The sequence below is a fragment of the Vitis vinifera genome, chromosome 4 (assembly GCF_030704535.1).
Source record: "Vitis vinifera cultivar Pinot Noir 40024 chromosome 4, ASM3070453v1".
NCBI classification, from domain to species: Eukaryota; Viridiplantae; Streptophyta; class Magnoliopsida; order Vitales; family Vitaceae; genus Vitis; species Vitis vinifera.
This window is the reverse complement of record NC_081808.1, coordinates 24,455,421-24,476,939: the sequence shown is the minus strand read 5'-3', so window position 1 is coordinate 24,476,939 and position 21,519 is coordinate 24,455,421. Positions and strand designations below refer to the sequence as shown.

Sequence of the window (21,519 nt, the reverse complement as noted above, 5' to 3'; positions counted from 1 at the left end):
GCTAAGGCCATTCATTTCAGATTAATAATATTTCTACTGCAACCTTACTATATGGAAAATGGAATTGAGGGTTGTCTCAAACCATTCGCTCCATGCCCAGAAAATCTGAATATGTTAATCATCTTTGGAGTTGGTCTAATATTGAGAAATTCCTATGGAATTTTCATCCTGTCCATTTTCCTCTTTCCTACAAAACAGTGTTGTCATTAATCAGCATTTTAGTATGGAAAAGAATTAAAGAAACAATGCAATAATCAAATTCTCATGTTCAGATGGAAAAGCCATCATTTTCACCAGACACCATTGTTTTATCTCAGAGGAACAACCCAAATGCAGAAGAAACAGCAAGTACAACGTTCAATTTCCATCTTGATTTTATTCCTTCTGTGGGGCACCAAAATTGCATTGTTATACTCGGACAGAGACACAATTGGACAAAAAGATAGCTACATTTCTCTCATCAATTCAGCCTCTTCACGATAATGAACAAATTTAAAAAAAAAAAAAAAAGGAAAAAGAAAAAGAAAGAAAGAATGAAAAAATGTGTCACAGAACTAACTGTTTTTCATCAAACTCTACAATTTCCCTATAAACTCTACTGCTTTGGTACTAGCTCAAGAACTGCAGAATACTCTTGGGTGCTTCTGTGGAGAGAAAACGCCAATCCACATCATATAGTACTCAATCACCCTGCCTTCAGAACTGAAACCACTGACACCTGTGGACTCGAGATGTTGCGGCTTGTCTGCTAAGGTGCAAACTAGTGCCTGAATGTATACACTCTTCGAATCTGTACTATGTTAAATGAGCAAAATCAAAGGTGGTTTTAGTTTTCCTTTCAACTGGCATTTTTCTTTTCACCTTAACTAGAAGCTAAAGGTAAAGCAGAAGCAGCAAATTTAAATGGACAATCTTAGTATTATGAAAGTTTTACATTATCTTTACTTTTACATTAAGATAAAATAAACTCCAAAGTATCAAGCCATCCTAAAAAGAACAGTAGAAATTAATGCAGCACTGAAAGGTTACAAAAAGAAGATAAGGAGGATAGCAGATTTGATTAACATCCCCTTCTGTGGCAACATAGTCCAATGACCATGTTATTAAGGAGCCACTAAGGTGGTGTTTGTTTTTTGGCTGAAAAGAAAAAGCCAAATATTTTGGCTTTTTCTATTCAGCTAAAAGTAACTTTTTGTCATCATTTAATATAATTAAACTGAACTTATTGATAATAAGTTCATTTTAGCTATGTTGGATGATGTCAATATGTTACTTTTAACTGAATAGAAAAAGCCAAAATATTTGCCTTTTTCTATTCAGCCAAAAAACAAACACCACCTAAATCTAAGCTGAAGGTGCTAAAACAAGAGGCCAAAAGTAACTTATGTCAAGTTTGTGAGAAGCACAAAGGCCATTAAGTTAATAATAGAAATACTTTGTCCCACATAAGGTGGAGGAGAATCGGGATTCATTTTTTCTCATCTAAAAGGTTGGTAAAAGCTTAAATAACTATGGACATAACAAATGGAGAACAAAGTTCAAAGCCATTGTCATATGGCAATTAGGCGAATGTAATTTTCTGACATCCTAAATTTTCTACTACCATGTGGCAAACTATTCTTATTAAGAGAACAACCTCTTTTAATATATACATTTACATCTGAATGCACATGCATATGTCTATATATCTAAATATTTTAGGGATCTTCTCTGATTTTGTTTTCACCAGAACCCATTGGAGGGTCTGGCCTTGCTTGTGTGTGTGTGTTTGTGTAATAATATTTATTCTCAAAAATAGGTAAAAAAAAAAAAAAAAGAAACAAAAAATCAATGTAATTTAGTACAATTGAAGGTAAAAAAATTAATATTATTTTTTCCATGAGTTAGAATAGACTGATGGTGTATGCCCTGTAATGGTCATAAGTTGAAGATTACTACAACTGTGCATGAAGATTATTACAACTGCATACTTAGCTGTACATCTCTCATAGCTGTATATTACAGCTATAATATATATGTGTATATTTGTGTATATAATCCCTGATTTGTAGGGATTTTTAATAGGGTAGTTTCCAATTCTTTCTTTATTCTTTCTTTTTGTTGTTTGTATATAATTCTAGGGTTGTACACTCTTAAAACATGAATGAGAAATACAATTTTTCCCCACATGGTATCAGAGCTGAATTAGGCTCCTTGGGATTTTTCTTTTTGGTCTTCATTGCTGAGTTGTACTACCCATTTTCCTCTGTTTTTTGGAACCCCAATTTAATGGCCTTCATTGTGATTTCAAAGGCACTCTGCTATATTTTTCTCTAAAATTATTTCTGAATTCTGCCCACCATGTCTAAGATTGTTGTCAACTACGATAGTGTGAATCCTCCATCAATGGCATATTCGTCCAGCACAATGAACAAGGACACTATTTGGTGTATGTACTGCAAGAGGCTGAGACACACAAGGGACCAGTGTAGAAAACTCTATGGAAAGCCTCAAACTTTCAATAAAGATTGGGGTTTCAAGAGTGGACAACAAGGTTTCAAAGGTGGATAGTAGATAATTTAGACGCACTTCATCAACTCTCAGATCAATGAAAACCCTTTACAAGAGAGGGTGAATTTTGATGGCAATGAACATATTGAGCTTAACAAGGAAAAGTTTGAGAAATTAAAGAATCTCTTAGGAACCCTTGAGAGTCCTAGTGGTGCTTACTCTCTCACTCAGTCAAATAAGTATTCTCCTTCTCTTACTTCTAGTGTATCGGATATGTCTTTCCTAGGCTCTTAGGTCATCAACTAGGGAACTACAGATCATATGACTCATTCCTCACAATAGTTTAGTACCTATAGCTCATGTCCTAGTAATAAGAAAATAATCATTGTTGATTGCTCTCTAGCCACTGTGGCTGGTCAAGGGGAAGTTCACTTGAATAAATCCATAGTTTTGAAGAATGTGTTATATGTACCTAAGCTTTCCACCAATCTTGTTTCCATTTATTGACTTACCAAAGAGCTAAATTGTCATGTGATTTTTTATCCTTCTCATTGTGTATTTTAGGAATAGGGTATGGGGTAAACAATTGGACATGCTAGGGAAAAGGACAAACTTTACTATCTTGAGTTACCATTTGGTCAAAATAGGATTGAGAACTAGGTACCCTTATCATTCCTTTATGAAATCCCATCCACAACAAAAGATAAGATATGACTTCATCATCATTGTCTTGGACATTTGTCATTTAGTGTTCTTAAAATTATGTTTCCTTTATTATTCAAGGGAATTAATGTACCAAAATTACATTATGGTGTTTGTGAACTTGTAAAGCATCATCGTGTTTCTTTTCCAATAAGTAACAAAAGAGTTTCAATTTCTTTTGTGTTAGTTCACAGTTATATTTGGGGTCTGGCCACAATTCTTAATTTTTCAAGCTCTAGATGGTTTGTTTGATTTATAGATGATTGCACTTGAGTAACTTGGGTATTTCTTCTCAAACAAAAAACGGATGTTAGTATTGTATTTCCCAATTTTCACAAAATGGTCAAAGCTCATTTTAGAGTGGGAATAAAAAAGTTTAGGTCTAATAATGCAAAAGATTACTTCAATCAAGTCCTATCTCCTCATTTTAAAAAAGAAGTTATTATCCATAAATCTTCTTGCGCTAGTACTCCCCAACAAAAGAGGGTTGTTGAAAGAAAAAATGGTCATCTTCTTACTATTACAAGAACTTTTTTGTTCAAGAAAAATGTTCCTATATTATATTGGGGGGAAGCAGTACTTACTAATGCTCATCTTATAAATCGATTGCCATCTAAAGTTTTGGGGTTCAAAAATCCAATGGATTTTTTTTCAAAATACTTCCTAAACTTTACAACATCTAGGTCTTGTTCCAAAGGTTTTTTGTTGTCTTTCTTTTGTCCATGTCCACGCTCATAATAGAGGGAAACTAAATACAAGAGCAATTAAGTGCATTTTTGTGGGGTATTCATCTACTAAAAAAGGTTACAAATATTATCATCCACCCACTTGACAATTTTATGTCCCTTTTGATGTATCCTTTATTGAATATGAAAGCTACTTCAATCATCCTTATCTTCAGGAGAGACATCATTCATGGAAGATTTAGATACAAGAGATTTGTTCTTACTTAACTTACCCCAATTTGTGTCTAAACCCTCACAATCACAATCATCTATGTCTCAGCTCTCACAAATTCCTGAATCGACAAGTCCACCTTCAGGGAAACAAGTTCCCAATTCTACAAGGCCAATTTTGGTTTGCTCAAGGAAGAAAGCAACCATCATTGAACATATGTAGGTCTAAGAGTCAGAACTAACCAAATCCTATGAGGTAAATGATCCATCTTCTCCTAAGATTTCCCTTGATTTTGTTGATATGAGTGATCTAAATTTGCCCATTGCAGTTAAAAAAGGCGCAAGAATATGTACTCAACACCCTTTATGTCCACTTTCCCATTTTGTGTCCTATGAAAGATTGTCATCATCTCATAGAAATTTTCTCACTAGCCTAAACACCATAGCCATACCTAAGACCTTATCCAAGACACTAAATGGTAAGGAGTGGAAACAAGCCATGAGGGTTGAGATGGAAGCACTTGAAAGGAATGGGACTTGGGATGTGGTTGGGTTATCAAGAGAGAAGAGTCTAGCATGATGCAAGTGAGTGTTCACAGTAAAATACAAGGTGGATGGTTCCCTTGAGAGATACAAAGCTAGGCTCGTTGCCAAATGTTAATACTTAGACATATGGAGTAGATTACCAAGAGACTTTCACACCAGTAGTCAAGATGAACACTTTGAGAGTTTTACTCTCTTTGGCTGCCCAATTTGATTGGGAATTACAACAATTTGATGTGAAAAATGTGTTCTTACATGGAGAGCTCAAAGAGGAAATTTATATGGATCTTTCACTTGGTTTTAATATGCACTTGAAAGGAAAAAAAGTATGTAAATTGAAGAAAGCTTTGTATGGGTTAAAACAATTTCCACAGGCTTGGTTTGGAAGATTTGTCAAAGTCATGATAACTATTGGCTACAAACAAAGCCACAGTGACTAAACCTTATTTGTTAAACACTCGACCTCAAGGGGAGTAATTACCCTACTGGTTTACGTGGATGATATAATAGTGAATGAAAATGATCTTAAAGAAAGAGAAGCATTGAAGCGGTGCTTACCAAAAGAGTTTGAAATAAAGGAGCTTAGAAGACTAAAGTATTTCTTGGGAATTGATGTGGCTTACTCAAACAAGGGAATTTTTGTCTCCTAGTAGAAGTATGTTCTTAACTTATTGCAAGAGATAGGAAAAACATGTAAACCGGCTAACATGCCTATTGATCTGAATCATAAGCTTGGAGAAGCAAGTGAGGATGCAACCATAAACAAGGGTATGTACCAAAGATTGGTTGGCAGGCTGATTTACCTCTCACATACATGACCGGACATAGCTTATGCAGTCAGCCTAGTGAGTCAATTTATGCATAGTCCAAAGGTAGTTTATTTATGGGCTATATACATAATCCTACACTACTTGAAATCAACTCTAGGGAAAGGAATTTTGTTTAAGAAAAACACTGAGCTATCAATGGAGGCCTATATTGATGTAGATTATGTAGGATCAGTTGTTGCTTGAAGGTCCACTATAGGATATTACACTTTTTTTTAAGGGAACTTGGTAACTTGGAGGAGTAAGAAATAGAATATTGTTCCAAGATCTAGTACAAAAGTAGAGCTTCATGCAATGGCCCAATTAATCTGTGAGTTGTTTGGCTCAAGATTATCTTGGAGGACTTGAAGATTAAGTGGGAGACACCAATGAGACTTTATTGTGACAATAAGTCAGCCATCAACATTGCACAGAACCTGGTGCAACATGACATAATCAAGCATATGGAAGTAGACAAATATTTTATTAAAAAAAAGTTAGATAGTGGCTTAATCCACACTCCATATGTGTCCATTGGAAGTCAAGAAATCATTATCAAGTTGGGAATGAATAATATCTATTCACCAACTTGAGGGGGAGTGTTGAATATTATTACAATTGTATACATAGCTATATATGAAGATTATTATAGCTGCATACACAACTATATATGAAGCTTATTACAATTGTATATCTTCCACATCTGTATATTACAACTGCATATATAGTTGTGGAAGATACACAACTGTATATGAAGATTATTACAACTGTATATCTTCCACAGCAGTATATTACAACTGTAATATATATTTGTGTATATAATCCTTAATTTGTAGGGATCTTTAATAGGATAGTTTCCAATTATTTCCTTCATTTTTCTTTTTTGTTGTTGTATATAATTCTAAGGTTGTATACTTTTAAAACATGAATGAGAAATACAATTTTTCTCCACATAAGTTATCACCAGACTCTAGGCTATGGTACAAATCTAACATCATACTTTTATCATGTTGCACAATTTTGTTCTTGTGCATTGTAATGGGGCACATAAATTATAACAGGATGCAGCCTAGTCAAGAAAAAGCAAAAAAAAAAAAAAAAAATCAGAAAAGAAAACTTACTTTATGGCTCCATTCATCTGAGAGAAAGTCTATGGTTAGTAAGCATATATGAGAGGAAAATCTCGTTCCACACATCAGGAACTCCAGGCAGACACCAGTGGCTACAATCAGACACAGGTTGACCATCACTCCAAGTACCCACATGTGCATCACTCCGGAAAGCTGACATGGAAGTCACATGCAGAACAGTCACAGGAACAGTCATATTCTTTACCACCTCCAATATGGTATCTGAAAATAGGCTTCTGTCCGTCCCTTTGGTGTCTGACATAGGGTGCAGTGTTACATTACAATGTCTATGAGTTTCATTGCTGATGCAGAAACAAACACCATTACTAGTCATGTTGAGGAGCAATTTTGTAGCTTAAAGTGGATTCAACAAGAATCGGAAAGAATGGAACAAATTAAACTAACATAAATACATGGATTAAAAAATAGTTGTAAAAATATGTTTGATTGCAGCCACTAGTATTTAGAAATCTTCATAAATCAACATAATGTAGAATGCCTTAACACCTGTTTTATGGATTAAAAAGATGTAATGGGTTTATGATGACATGCAATTCATGATAAATGATAATGAGACTAATTACAACGAGTAACTATGATCAGTGATGCACTGAAAAACTGGTTACTTTCTGAGCAAGTCCATGGACCAAAAAATTAAATATGTTTCATTTACCGAGAATTATGGTACCAGTAACATATCCAATATAAAAACTAAATACAAGAAGAGTACCCCCAGTGTGATGGCTCAAATGTCCGAAAGAAGACCTGTGTTCTTCTGGTGTCAATTGTGGTCTCAATCCATGAAGCCCAAGTGTCCAGTGCTATTCTGAAGGCAGCAGGAATTGACATTCCAAGCCTCAATGAACCTCCAACCTGGAAATAGCAACCCCTGTCCAGAATACAATTGAGGATAAATTTTCAAGCATAATAGGAAGATGTACAGATAATGCATTGTGGGAAAATTCTAAAAAAGATGCAGGTTCCAAATCCATTACCATGTCATCTAAAGATGCAGGTTCCAAATCCATTACTATGTTGAAGATGACATGTGCAGACAGCACATACAAAACATAATAAGTATAAAAATAATAAAGGCTAACAGTGACAGCCATATATCCAAAGTTTTATTGCCAACCATTTTACAATCACATGATATCAATTGTATGTGATTGAACTTCACAGAAGTATATGGTGTGCAAGAACTTTATAAGGTGGTTGTAAAAGAAGATGAAACCCTCAGAATGAAACAAACATGGAGGTTATCACTCTTCAATGCATTTATACAGACTTGCTATCCATAAATGCATGGTTATCTCTCTCTCTCTCCCTCTTTTTCTATCTTTTTCCCCTTTCAGAGGCCTATAAATAGTCCTTTGAAGAATGAAAATCTGCTCCAAATAGACTTCAAAATTAACTAAATATTTAATTCAAAACTAATGAAAATTATAAGTCTCAGTAGCGAATAACTAGAGGTTCTGCCCATAGAATCATCCACACACAAACACACACAGAGGAGTCAAAAGTTTGATTACAGGTGGGTGGAAAGAATTTTGTCCATGTAGTGCCCACATTGTAATGGTTGCACACTATCACCACCAGAAGATCTAATCAAAAGGGCTACAAAGAAAAGGGCTGAGGAAAGATGAAGCCCGTGATTTAAGCTCAATCTGTACTATGGCCAGAAAATTAGATATCGACTAAGTACTAGAAAAAGTGTGGATTACTACATTGAAAAGCAAAATCAGGATATGGAGATCCATGTCTTCAAAGACCCTTACTGTTTTACATTGACAGGATCATAGGTAAATTTTTTGGACTTCAAGGACCCTAGAAAACAGAAAAAGAGTAAGAATCCTATATATTTCTGACCTTGTACGCTGGAACTTGTTTTTGACCAGGCCACATAATAATTGTCAAATGCTTATTTTCTTGACAAAATTTAGGATACCTCCACACTCAGAATTATTCATGTGTCAGCCAATGGAATTAAGCTTTAGATGGCTAAGTGTTGGTCAACAATGAGGATGATGTGCAGCCCTATGAGGGTTGGTGAATCCATGGTTTAGACTGCTGTTTACACTTACTATTCTCCTAAGCAACAAGAAGGTGCCATTTGTCCACAGATTTGCAAGACAAGATGCGCCATGAGGGTGTCTCATGTTCTCAAAGCATCTAGAATTAAAGAACTTTGGGAGATGCTATATATCCCCATCCACCTTAAGGCTAATAATGAGGTTGCCCACACCTATGAGCATTGCCAATTTTTGGAAGAACTTAGTACTCTTGTTTCCGTCAAACAAACCTGTGCAATGAAGTTTATGACAGGTTTGTTAAGTACAAGCTTCCGCTCAGGATTCAATGATATAGTAAGATTATGTGTGCTCACTAGCATAATAGAACAACAGGACAGCCAACACTTGTGCTCCATGGACAGTGAAGTTCAGGTAGTTTATGGAAACAAGGCAAACTATCTGCCATTCCTTTCAAATGGTTTGTAAAATTGGATACGTGGAAGGATGATCATTCTATTGAAGGTGAGTACTACCTCCTGGAAGGGTGATTCCAGTAACATATTATTGATTAGCAGAATCAAAAGTAGGGAAATGTGCCAACATAATAGGTGTTGATGTCATCTTCAGAATCCTACCTAATAATATTCTAGACCAGAAGGGACAGCACTTCAGCATTTGGCTGGCCAAGCAGGATCATTTGTCATCTTGTAGATATTTTTCTCAGAGGAAAATAGCATTATAATTATGTGAAACAAATTAATTGAAAGCAGGGACAATGAAATAAGCCTTGAAAAAGCTATTAGATTCAAAAGTAGGGGAGTGTGGGTTGGATTTTGGGGTTAAAAAGCAGGGACAAAACAACACCATTTTTTTCTTCTGCTGTAATAAAAGGGCAAAATGACATCGTTTGCCCTTGTTTGAATCCCTTTTTGTTTTTTAAAGGATAAAACGATGTCATTTTGCCCCTTAATTTGTTTTGGAAAAAAAAAGAAAGAAAGGCGAGGCATGCCTTAAGCATGCTGTACACCTTGAGCCTAGCCATGCTGAAAGCACACTTTAACAAACTATGACCCCACAAAATATGAAGTTTCTTATTGTAGATATTTATTTTGCAAAGACCTCACCATGGAATCAGCATCCACATGAAAGCTTGATTAAGCTCATTTAGGGCCATATTGAAAGCAATCAAGCCTTAAAATCATACAAAAGGAGAATGGTTAAAAATAAAATGAAATCTAGCACCAAGGCCAAGAAACACCATATTTTACTTTGGTTAGAAGTAAAATAATTACTTCGATTGTCAGTGAAGAAATAGGTTCTTCCCAAAATAATATATTTCCTAACAAGTTAATTGAATAGGTACTTTGATGAGACATAAGATTGTTAATTCTACTGGATTTTGGGGGAAAAAGCAGAGACAAAACAACGTGGTTTTTTCTTCTAATTCTTAAAAGGGCAAAATGACGTCGTTTGCCGCTGTTCATTTTCCTTTTTTCCTTTAAAAGACAAGACGATGGCCTTTTGCCCCTGTTTTTTGCTTTGCAAAAGAAAAAAAAGATGAGGTGTCCCTTTAGCTCACCATACACCTATTGAAGTGCCTGAAAGAAGGCACCCCACTTGAGGCCAAGCAAGGTGCCACGGCTGCAACTTGAACCTAGCTGTGCTGACAGCAAACTTATAACAACTATGGCCCCATAAAATAAGGTTTTCATTGTAGAGATATATTTTGTGAAGACCTCACTATGGGCTATAAATGTTTTACCAAAAAAAGATGTATTTCTCATCAGCAACCATATGGGAAGTCCATTAGGCTCCATTTAGGGACATATTGAAAGCAAGCAAGCCTTAAAATCCTACAAAACGAGAATGGGAAAAAAAATCTAACCCCAAGGCCTAAAACTCAATATTTTACATTTCTTAGATGTAAAATAATTACTTCAATTGCCAGTGAAAGTAATTACTCACTCCAGAATAATATATTTCCTTACAAGTTAACTAAATAGTTATTTTGATGAGACAAAAGATTGTTAACTCGAGCACAGATCGGGGTTAAAAGTAGGTACAAAACAATTGTATTTTGCTCTCAGCTTTAAGAAAAGAGGAAAAAAACATTGCTTGCCCCTATTCAATTTCCCTTTTCTTAAAGAACAAAACGACGTCGTTTTGCCTTGGTTTTTGTTTAAAAAAAAAAGGTGAGCATGCCTTTAGCATGCCACAAGCCAATTGAGGCGCGTGAGTGGAGGCATCCCACTTCAGGCAAAGCAAGGTGCCTAGGGATAGCAATAAGGTGGGTTTTTTTTGGGTACCCGCTATGCTTCCCTAATAAGATGGATTTGGAATGTGAATAAATGGGTTAGGGGAAGGTTCAAGATTTTTTAAAACCCAAGTCGGGTTGAGTGAAAAATTTTAATTATATATATATATATATATATACTTTTTCACTTTTTTAAACATATATAAATAAATAAATTACTTTTTATAAAAATATATTATAAAAAATTTATAATATTTACTTATTTATAAATTATATTTATTTTTTAATGTGATTTAAAATTAAAAAAATTTAAATGGGGTGATGTAGGGGAGCGTGGGTATGGAAATTTCCTATACATGCCCCACTCCATTTAATAATTTTTTTAAAAATTTTTTGGACAGGGATGAAAATAGATATAAATAAATGGGATGCGGTGGGGATAAGGGTGACCTATTCCGAACCCATCTTGTTGTCATCCCTAAAGGTGCCACAACTACACCTTAAGCCTAGGCATGCTGAAAACACACGTTAACAACCATGAGTCCATAAAATATAAAGTTAACAACCATATAGAAAATCATATTGATCATCAACATCCATATGGGAGCTCCATTAAGCTCCATTTAGGGCCATATTGAAGGCAATTAATCATTAGAATCCTACAAAAAGAGAATGGTTGAAAAAAGAAAAAAGAAAATAAAACAAGCCCCAAGGTCTAAAAACCACATATTTTAGTTTTGTTAAATGTAAAGTAATTACTTCAATTATTAGTGAAGTATTTTCTTCCTCCCAAAATAATATATTCCTTAAAAGTTAATTAAATAGTTCCTTTGATGAGACATAAGATAGTTAATTCTACTAAACAGAAAGTAATAACTTAGATAGTTATTCATGTACAAGAGACAATTATTCAAGGAATAGACATTTTCCTCTGAAGTAACCTCCACTATGACAGGAAGTAAAAAGGTTCAGGGTAGAACATGTTTAATTAAATCAAAGTTTCTTTTATTTGGTATGATGTATTTTAACCTACCACTTTCCCTAGAAGCTCAAATAGCCAGAGGATGGGACAGCAATATATATCAAGCTGACAATCCCCTCATGCGCAGCCTAACCCACATGTGAAGAGGTAAATGAAACTGTGTTGAATTCTCAAAAAACAAATGGGAAATAAATAGATGGAGAGATTAGAATTTTGGTACCATGTTAAACAACTACTTGCCCTGAAAGCTTAATATGTATGGATATGAGCCACCAATGTACATCAAGCCAATAATGTAAAGCTCTTCGAAAGTGTGATTCCTTTTATTAATTTCTCCTAGTACATCCATTTCATATATCAACCTTCCTTTCTTTCCACCCGTTTCTTTAGTAAGCTTTTATACCATTTTACAATTTGTACCCTACTACATATTCTACCATTCCTACAGTACACTTTATTCTTAATGGACTCCATTTCTGAAAGTCCTGAATCCTCTCCTGCATCATATACAATTTGTTAAACCATTTCTTTTAAAAGAAAGTAGTATGATATATATTAAAAGAAAACACCAAGAGGCATAACCTTGTATACATCCTCTGTTAAACCATATGTATCGAATGAAGGATCCACTAATATAACTGCTGATGGATTGAGAGGCTCAGATAAATTTTTGGGTATGGTTTGACACATCAAAGCCTCAATCCTAACTACTTGGGGTTGGCAGCATGAATACTATTTCACCATTTAGCTCTATCAAGGGTTCTATACTTCATTAAATCCTCAATAATCATGTTTTTTCTCACCACCTTGATTCATGTTTCTTTTGGCCTTCATTTTTCTTTTTACTATTTTTAACTTGAATCAACTCACTCTGATACAGGTGCTTGCAAAATTTGAAAATTCATGTACGTGAGGTGCAATCATAAGCTTTTTGGCCTTCTATCAACCACAACCCCTTCCTCCAGGATTTCGAGCTAATTGTGGGAAACATTGGCCACATGGCACACTACTTTCCTTTTTTATGTAATAAGCCTGAAATGGTGGTTACAGACTAGGACAAGCATTTCATTAAATGGAATAATCTAACTGGAGAAAAGGTGATTCCGCTAAAGTCTCACTGGTGAATCAGAATCCAAGCAGGCAGAAGTGACAATATGATGGAAAAGTACCTAGAAAGCCACTTTTATCTCCTATCAATGTGGATTATATGTTTCATGTAAAATGACATGCCATGTTTTCTTTTCACCCTAGTAAGGGTTCCATTTGTGGGTGCTTCTTTCTTCTGTACCAACATTGTGGCATACACAAAGCATATGTTTGTATGAATTAATTAGTAAAATTATATTAAATTTTAAATCCACCCAAGAAGGGTTTCATTCATGGTTGTTTGCTTCTTCTATACCTACTGCCCACAAGTCACATTCAGATACAAATTAATTAGTCCAAACTACACTAGTTTTTATTAGCCTTTTTAGAGAAGAGAAATAAGGCAGAAAAAGAGGGTGGCAATGGCTAGGGGAAGGGCACTAATAGAACTTCTTTTACATGATTACTTATCCAGTTAAATATCCTGTATGTTTTTGGAAAGAAGAAAAAAAAAACAGAAAATTTGGTAAATGGTCCATCTTAGAGATTGGTATGTGAAATTCCTTCTGGTATTAGTATACACCAAATTTCCTAGAGAAAGATTATGACAAATTATTAGTGAAATTTTGCAACAGAGAGAATGGAGATAATAATACCACTTAAAGAAGAAAAGTTAACATATGATAAAGGAACTAAGCTTAAGGAAGGTGGTAACTAATAAAAGAAGTAGTTTGAACAAATAAAATCAAATCAGTGTTGATTATAAAGCATGAAGGAAAACTGTATTATAAAATCAACAGAGCTAGATTGCATTTTGTCCATGAAAAAACATTCATGAGGAGGAAAAGCTGACTATGCAAGCAATTCATACTAAAGAAACCATGGTTTACGATAAAAATTCAGTTGCAAGGACAAGAACTCACGTTTCAAAAAGCTTCCCTGGCACCCACCATTGTCCTGTGTTGAAAATAAGAACATCTGAATTAATCCACTCCCTGCTAATATTATCCAATTTGTCCAATTTAAGTGTTGACCTGACCCTCTTTGGTACATTTTTGGGACCCCAGCCATGCTGTACCAAGAAAACTGAGCGGAAGAACTCAACCGTGAAGTTAAATGAACTGAACCGTACACCTAAAAATCTAATCCGTTTCGTTATGTTATTCCCATTAACTTCATAAACACCCTTCTTATCCTCCACCCCAGTCATTAGAAAACATATCAAAGACTCCCACTGTGTTCTACTCATTGAATCCCCCACAAAAACAACCCTTTTCCCTCTGAGTCGTTCCAATACATTCTGCACATTAAACCTTGGAATATCACAATTCCGGGGCTTCCACCTCCATTTAAGATAATCTCTGTCCATTCGCCCATTTCCCAAGCAATTGAATCCCTGTTCCACAAAAGGACATTCAGAAGCATTGTACAATGGGTAACTATTATCTTGGACCCAATTGCCTTCAAAAACATTGCAAACACCCACAGAACCATTGAAATTGGAAATGCTATATCCATCAAAGCCCTGGTTAGAACCTGGTGAGGCATTTATGTATCCAGAAGCAATGATTTTAAAGAAACAGAATACCAGAAACCCAATGAAAACTAGAAAGGGTGGCCGACCCCATCTCCTTCGGTGAACTCTTGGGCTACTAAAACTCGATGCCCTGCGGTTGAATGATGCGGTCCTGTTGAAACTATCCATCATCTCAAACATCCATACCACCAGGATTCAACAAAATCAGTGCCCATAGCGAAAAAAATTTCTAATCAAACCCATTAAACAACCAACCCAGAAACCACCTTCCCAACCATTACTATATCAAAATCAGTTCAAATGAACAGTAAACATTGAGTCTCCAGAATCGAACCAACACTCTCAAGCCACAGAAAAATACATTTCTCTGGTATGTTTCAAGGGTAAAGACATTTAACAAAAAGAACCTCTACAATCTTTATATCCTGTATCAGGAACTCAAAAATTCAAGCTCAAACCCATTTTTTAATCAAAACCCATCAGAGAACTGCCGTGTAAACCAAATGGGTACGCTACAAATCTTAAGAAAAACACACCCAAATGCAATAGATTCCCAGAATCTTTATCAAATAACAGAACAAGTCAAACTATGAGATAGTAGCAAATTGGGCTGCGCAGAGATTAAGGGAATCTACCATTGATTCTTCGAGGATTGCAGAGGCAGAGATGAATAAAGAGAAGCGAAGGGTTGAGGGCTTTGGAGAATGGGGTTCGGCTTGAAATGGTGGAGATCGGAGTTGGAGGTGGTTGAAAGCAGCACATGAAAAAAGAAACAGAAAGCCAAAGGGAGTTGGTCATAAAGGAGGCCAATTTTGTAAGTTTCCAGCTCAATGGCATTTTGTGTAATTATGAGGCAAGGGTGTTCTAGTTTGGTCCAAAATAAATGATATTTAACTTCTCAAGCAGCTAATAATTTCTCCACTACTTTAAAGAATGGAATTTTCTGTATATTTACGGAATTTTAAATTTTAATTTTAATTTTGTTGAGTTTGTAGAAGTTTTTTTTCCCCTCTTAATCTTACTTTTACTTTTAATTTTTAATTTTTTTTACTGGTCCCAAAAAAGAAAAAGAAAAAAAAAAAGGTTGAAAGGCACAACCCAACTATCCCAACCAATCCTGAAATGATGAGATCACCCACTTGAATATTCAAATTTGCTCAACAAAATTGAAATCATTTCTTCATTAAAATCTTATTAAATTTCATTTAGATATAAAGCTACCTTTAATAATGAATCATAATGAAATGATTATCTTTTGATCTTTTTTTTGCTTCTTCCCCCTTTGAGAATGCGAATCATCCACTATGTAGTTAGAAATCCAACTTATAGAATGACTTCCTTAGTCACTTTAATGATACCTAGCTAAGGTAAAAAGTTGTAATGATCACTTTTGTATATGTAAATCAGCCTTGTTATCCATCATATTAGAGAAGTGATCATCACTTTTGCATCTAGATATAATTACAATATTCAAATGCATTTCACCTCCTTTCAATTATTTTTTGCCGAATGCACTTCAACTTAATATTTTATTATTAAAATTTAAATTTGTTTTGTTCGCAAGTCTTTTCAAGTTTAAGCACAAGAAACATGAGTTAGTAGGTTTATCACATGGACAGATAGATGGTTTAGAACACAGAAAAATATAAATAATAATAATAATAAAATAATTAAATTAAACTCTAAGAGGGTATTTATTTTTTGTGACTTTTTATTAAAAATAATTTGCTTTCAAACTCTAAGTTATTTATTTTTCTATTTTTTTCATGACTTACTGTAAATTTTTGGTTGAATAGAAAAAGTCGAAATATTTGACTTTTTCTAAATAAAAACTAATATATTAATTTTTTTTATTTTTTAATATTTAATAAAAATAAAATATTATAAAAACAATAACCTAATACTTAATATTATTAACCAGTATTTTGTTTTAATCTTTATTTAAAATTAAGTAAAAAAAACACATTAGGTTTCAAATAAAACCTTTTTTCCACACTAATAATGCCATATTGTACTTCCATGTTAGGCCTTGTTGATTAGCATTAGTATTAAATATATTTTTTTTCCTTATTTTGCCCCTCTCCCTCTCTCATCCATTTTCTTCGTCCTCCCATTTTCTCTACTTGCTCCTTGCATGTCCTCTTCTTTCTTCCTCTCTTACTCATTTGTCTTCCTCAATGATATCTTTCTTGCTTTCATCACTTTTTTGTCTTTCTCTCATGCAACACTTCTCTCTCTCATTGACTCTATTTTGATACTTTATTTAATTGATTGCAAATTGTAGTATTCATTTTGGCTTATAGGTATTTTCAATTTTTGTTAATACTTGAATGGTTAGAGATATAAATTTTGTTTTCTTTATTACTAAATTTGTATAATGCAATAAGATAAAAACTAATTATCACAATAAAATCTCGAAATAAATTAAAGAGAAAATGGAATAGAAAATAGAGGAGATAAGAGAAAAATTCAAGGACCAACACCTTATGGTGGTTGGTTGGTAATTGTGATTGTCATTATGGTTGCATAATAATAATAAAAATTGAATAGAAAATGAAGGAGATATGAGAAAAATTGAAGGACCTACACCTTATGGTGGTTGGTTAGTGTGATTGTCATTATGATTGCATAATAATAATAATAATAATAATAATAAGAAATTGAAGGAGAAGAAGAAAGTGAAGATCAAGAGAATGAAATGATTTAGGTTAGGGTTAAGGTTATTTGATGTCTCCTTTTCTTTTCTTATGTTTGAATATTTTTCTTATTTTAGATAAGTGAAAAATATTGGGGATGATGATTTTAGCATGACACAACAATATAACTTGAGGATTTGAGTTAGTAGAATCATATTTGTGTCATATTTGATTACTACTCAAAAAGTGCTATTTGATAGCTTGTAATTAACTCTTTTAAACACTTTTGAGTAGTAGTTATTGCCTTTTAACCCAATTAACATGTTAAGGACCCTTGCAATCAATTCTAATCAAATTGTGTTAAGTTTTGGTGTTTTGATAGCTTTTTGATCACCAAAGCAATCCAAGAATGAGAGAGAGCTGTATATAGTTCATGGCAAAGCTTTTGGAAGCTCAAATTCATGAAGAACAAAGCTTTGGAGCTCCATAGCCCTTTGCCAAAGTCGTTCAAAGTATGCAAGGAAAGAGCACTGGAGAGAGGAAAACAGAGGACAGCAGCTGTAGTCTTCTTTTGCACTTTTGGAGCACTTTCCGAAGTCCATTTTCTACATTCTATATACCATTTCAAAGATCAGGAAGTCAAGAATCCAACGCTTCAAACCGTGTACGATTTGGAGCTGAAATGAGGAAGTTACAGCCTTTGGAAGATGACTGCTCCAAGCTGAAGGAAGGATTCAGCAAAGTGTTGCGAAATCACCCTTTTGTTGCGGAATGATTTCACAGCCTTTTTGCACAGTGCTTTGGATTTCCCTTGAAGTTTCACGCCACGATGGAAGCCAAACACCACAAGATGAAAGCCAACTTCGCAGCGGTGCGGAACCAGCCTTTTGCTACGAAGTAATTTCGCAGCCCTTTTGGATGTCTGCGAAATCTCGCAGACCTCATTTTCACCTGCGAAATGGTCCTTAGTGCTTCCTGATATTTGTGACCGACACTTTGGGGGATATTTTTCTTCAGATATTTTTGTATAATTTCCATTTTCTCCTTGTATTCAACCACTCATGTAATTCCTTAGCTAGGAAGTATCCAAGGAAGGGTAAATTACCTTCCTATATAAACTCTCTTGCATCCACTGTAATGGAATGATGTAATCCAACGGGATATAGATAGATAAATATATAGAATATACAGAGCCTTGCTCTGTTTTTCCTTCTCTTTCATTTTCATTTCTTTTTATTTCTAGCTAACCAAACTCTGAGGATTTTTCCTTAGAGGATGAGAGGCTAAGCTTTTTGTCTCTTGGAGTGAGGAAAGCCGGGTAAGTTTCCACATGCATAAATTGGAAGTTTTGTTGTTTTAGTTTTTAATGAAGAGAAAGTGTGACCCGTTAATGGTTTTTATTTTTTTAGTTAACTTAAAACGCCTTTAAATCACCTGGGCCAACACTTGGTAAGGCAAGTGATTTCCGTCCATGGGGATTCACTAGTTTACCCCTTGCGAGCCTCTGGGAGGTGACTTGAAGGTAGGATTTTCTAGAATAGCCAACACTTGGTAAGCTTTTGGACTCCAAGGAGACATCCATTAGTTATCTCTTGCAAGCTTTTGACGGGTAATCCAAGGTTAAAGATCACCTTGAATGGCAAGTGCTAGGTGAGAGGCATGAGCCATTGCAAGATGCATCAGTGAGAGGGATTTAGTGTTTGAACCCATTAATGGGAAGCATCTGTACAACACCGGTTGGAGAAGGAACTATATGTTAATTCTCTAAGGCGAGGAAAAGAAACAAGTGACCGAAACTCCCTATTTGTATGAGGAATCTGAGCCTAGTGATCTGAAACTCCAAGAAACATCTTTCTTTGTAAGTAAAATCAGTTACTATTTTTGGTTAGTTTAAAACCGAAATTTTTCCATTTAAACAAGTTTATGTTTTCTTTTAAAGCTAACCTTGAAATGAAAAGGCACCAATTCATCTTTGAATTAATATCAATTGTGAAGTGAAAACCCATCCCAGTGAACGATCCTAGAGCCGCTATGCTATAGTAGCTTTGTCTTTGCTACCCTAGTAAATGGTGTAATAGGTTATAAATTTTGTTGATCACTCCCTCAATAAAGGAGCACCAGCTGGACACGAATCAGCTGAGACACCAATTGGGCACGAATCAAATGGCGCCGTTGCCGGGGATCGAACCCCGAATCAGATGGTGCCATTGCCACTGCCGCTGTTAGGGACGAATCAATATTCTTGTCACATTGTATGTCAAGTTAAACTCGTCCCATTAATCGTGTCCAAAACAATCTGGTTATGACTTGTTTAATTTGACTCATTTACTTAATTATGTCAAATTAATTTATTTACAACTTAATTTATTTATAATCAGTTTAATTTATACAAATTTATTAATTTTATATATTTTAAAATAAAAAAATTAAAAGTACTTTTTAATTATAAATGTTATGTATTTAAAGAAATTTAAAACCATCCAAGTTAAAATTTATATATTTCATTATAAAAGATTAAAATATTAAATAAAATAATAAACAAGTGTAGAATGTCAATTTTAATTTACTTTTTGTATTATAAATATATTATAATTAAATAAATTAATTTTTTTAAAAATTAAACTTGAACATTAGAACAACTAAAAAGTATTTTAAAATAATATATATTTATAAATTTAATATTTTAAAATAGGTTAAAAGAATTATAATCATTTTAACAAGTTTAATGGGTTAGAAGTTATAGGGTTTACCCAATTGGATTTGTGTTCATGGGTTATCCATGTAGATTCATATACAATAAAACTTAGTTCATTTATTAAATAGATTAAATGAGTTGTGTCATATTATCCATGTAAGACCCAGGTCATGTTCTTGTTAGTCATTCTAATATGATTATTACATGGATTGGATTCAAGTTGAGTAAGTTTTTATTATTTCTTATATCAATATGATATAAATTTGACATGATAGAACCGATTGTCATCCCTGAAAAATGTACCTTGCTATAACTTTATGCTTAAGGTATATTTTGGCAAATTATGAATTTAATACATTATTTTGTAAAATCTTTATGCTTAATGCTTCTTTGCATCATTTTGCCAAAGATAATTATAACTTGTGCTCAATATTTTTAGAATTGGATCAAATATTGAACCAAAAAAGTTTTGATTCACAGTTTTATGGTTGGACCAGTGGGTTGAACCAGTGAAGTCATATATATACAATTTATATATTATTAAAAAAAATGATTACAAAAAAAAACATATAAGTAATTTTAAAACTTCAATATATCATTTTTTATTCTTAGCACTAACAAATTAACTCATGATGAAAATAAAATGTAAATTTATTGGTTCATTCATATTTCTAATTTTAAATAGTACAAATATAATTTAATGTGATAAGGATAAAATAAAATTTTATTATTTAAATATTAATAGTTATAATTTAACAATGACCGGTTCTTTTACCAATAATTTTTTTTCATATTTATTATTTTAAACTAATAAGGATAAACATTTATTTAAAAAATGATATATATATATATATATATATATATATATATATATATAATAGCTCTACATCATTACCAATGAGTAGGATGTAATCAACGTATAAGACCACAAAAACCACCATGCTTCCCTGTACCTTCTTGTACACATATGGTTCATCATTGTTTTGATCAAAGTTAAATGACTTGATTGCCTGATCGAAACATTTGTTCCATGAGCAGGATGCTTACTTTAATTCATAAATGGATTTGTGCAATTTGCATACCATATGCTCTTGACCCTTGGTTATGAAACCATTTGGTTGCATCATATAAATGCTCTTGTCAAGATTGCTATCCAAGAATGTAGTTGTGACATTCATATCTCATAGTTGAGATGTGTCACAATGGATAGAAGAATCTTAATGGATTTGAGCATGCCTGTTGGCAAGAAAATCTTCTCATAGTAGAAACCAGGTTTCTGGTTATAAACCTTTGCTACAAGCCTAGCCTTAAAAGTCTCAACTTTTCCATCTACTACCCTCTTCCTCTTGTAGACCTACTTGCACCCTATGAGTTTTATCCTTTTAAGTGCTTTTACAAGCTCCCAAACTTGGTTAGAATACATGGATTCAACCTTTGCCTTCATAGCATTTTGCCAAAGATGTGCATCCATATTGCTCATTGCTTCATCATAATCCATGGAATCGATCTCATGTTCCTTTGAAATGGCCTCGAAAGACTCCACTAAATACATGAATTAGTCTAGTTGAATAACAACCCTCCCACTATGATGAGACATTGATGTATTAGAAACGAGAATGGTTGGTATGGGATCCATAGTATTTTGTGCTGTTATGGGAGTCTCATCTAATACTCTCAAATCGACCTCACTCCTATTCTTATATAGTCATCTTTCAAAAATTTGATATTGTACTTACAAATACCTTTTAGT

General features: G+C 33.9%; 1 protein-coding gene across 3 annotated transcripts; it reads right to left on the bottom strand.

The window, feature by feature from the left end:
* Positions 1-349: 349 nt before the first annotated feature.
* On the bottom strand, positions 350-15,221 carry LOC100257418 (protein trichome berefringence-like 7). Of its 3 annotated transcripts, none has more exons than XM_010651085.3 (4): positions 13,825-15,221; positions 7,298-7,456; positions 6,559-6,869; positions 350-795 (listed from the first exon to the last, which is right to left on the bottom strand). In XM_010651085.3, the coding sequence occupies exons 1-3, from the start codon at positions 14,616-14,618 to the stop codon at positions 6,572-6,574; spliced, it is 1,251 nt and encodes a 416-aa protein (XP_010649387.1). In that variant the 5' UTR covers positions 14,619-15,221; the 3' UTR covers positions 350-795; positions 6,559-6,571. The 3 variants fall into 3 exon arrangements, with proteins under 3 accessions (XP_010649387.1, XP_002275060.3, XP_019074732.1); XM_002275024.5 differs by having other exon boundaries at positions 350-790; positions 13,825-15,220; XM_019219187.2 differs by having other exon boundaries at positions 350-384; positions 13,825-15,220.
* Positions 15,222-21,519: the final 6,298 nt, after the last annotated feature.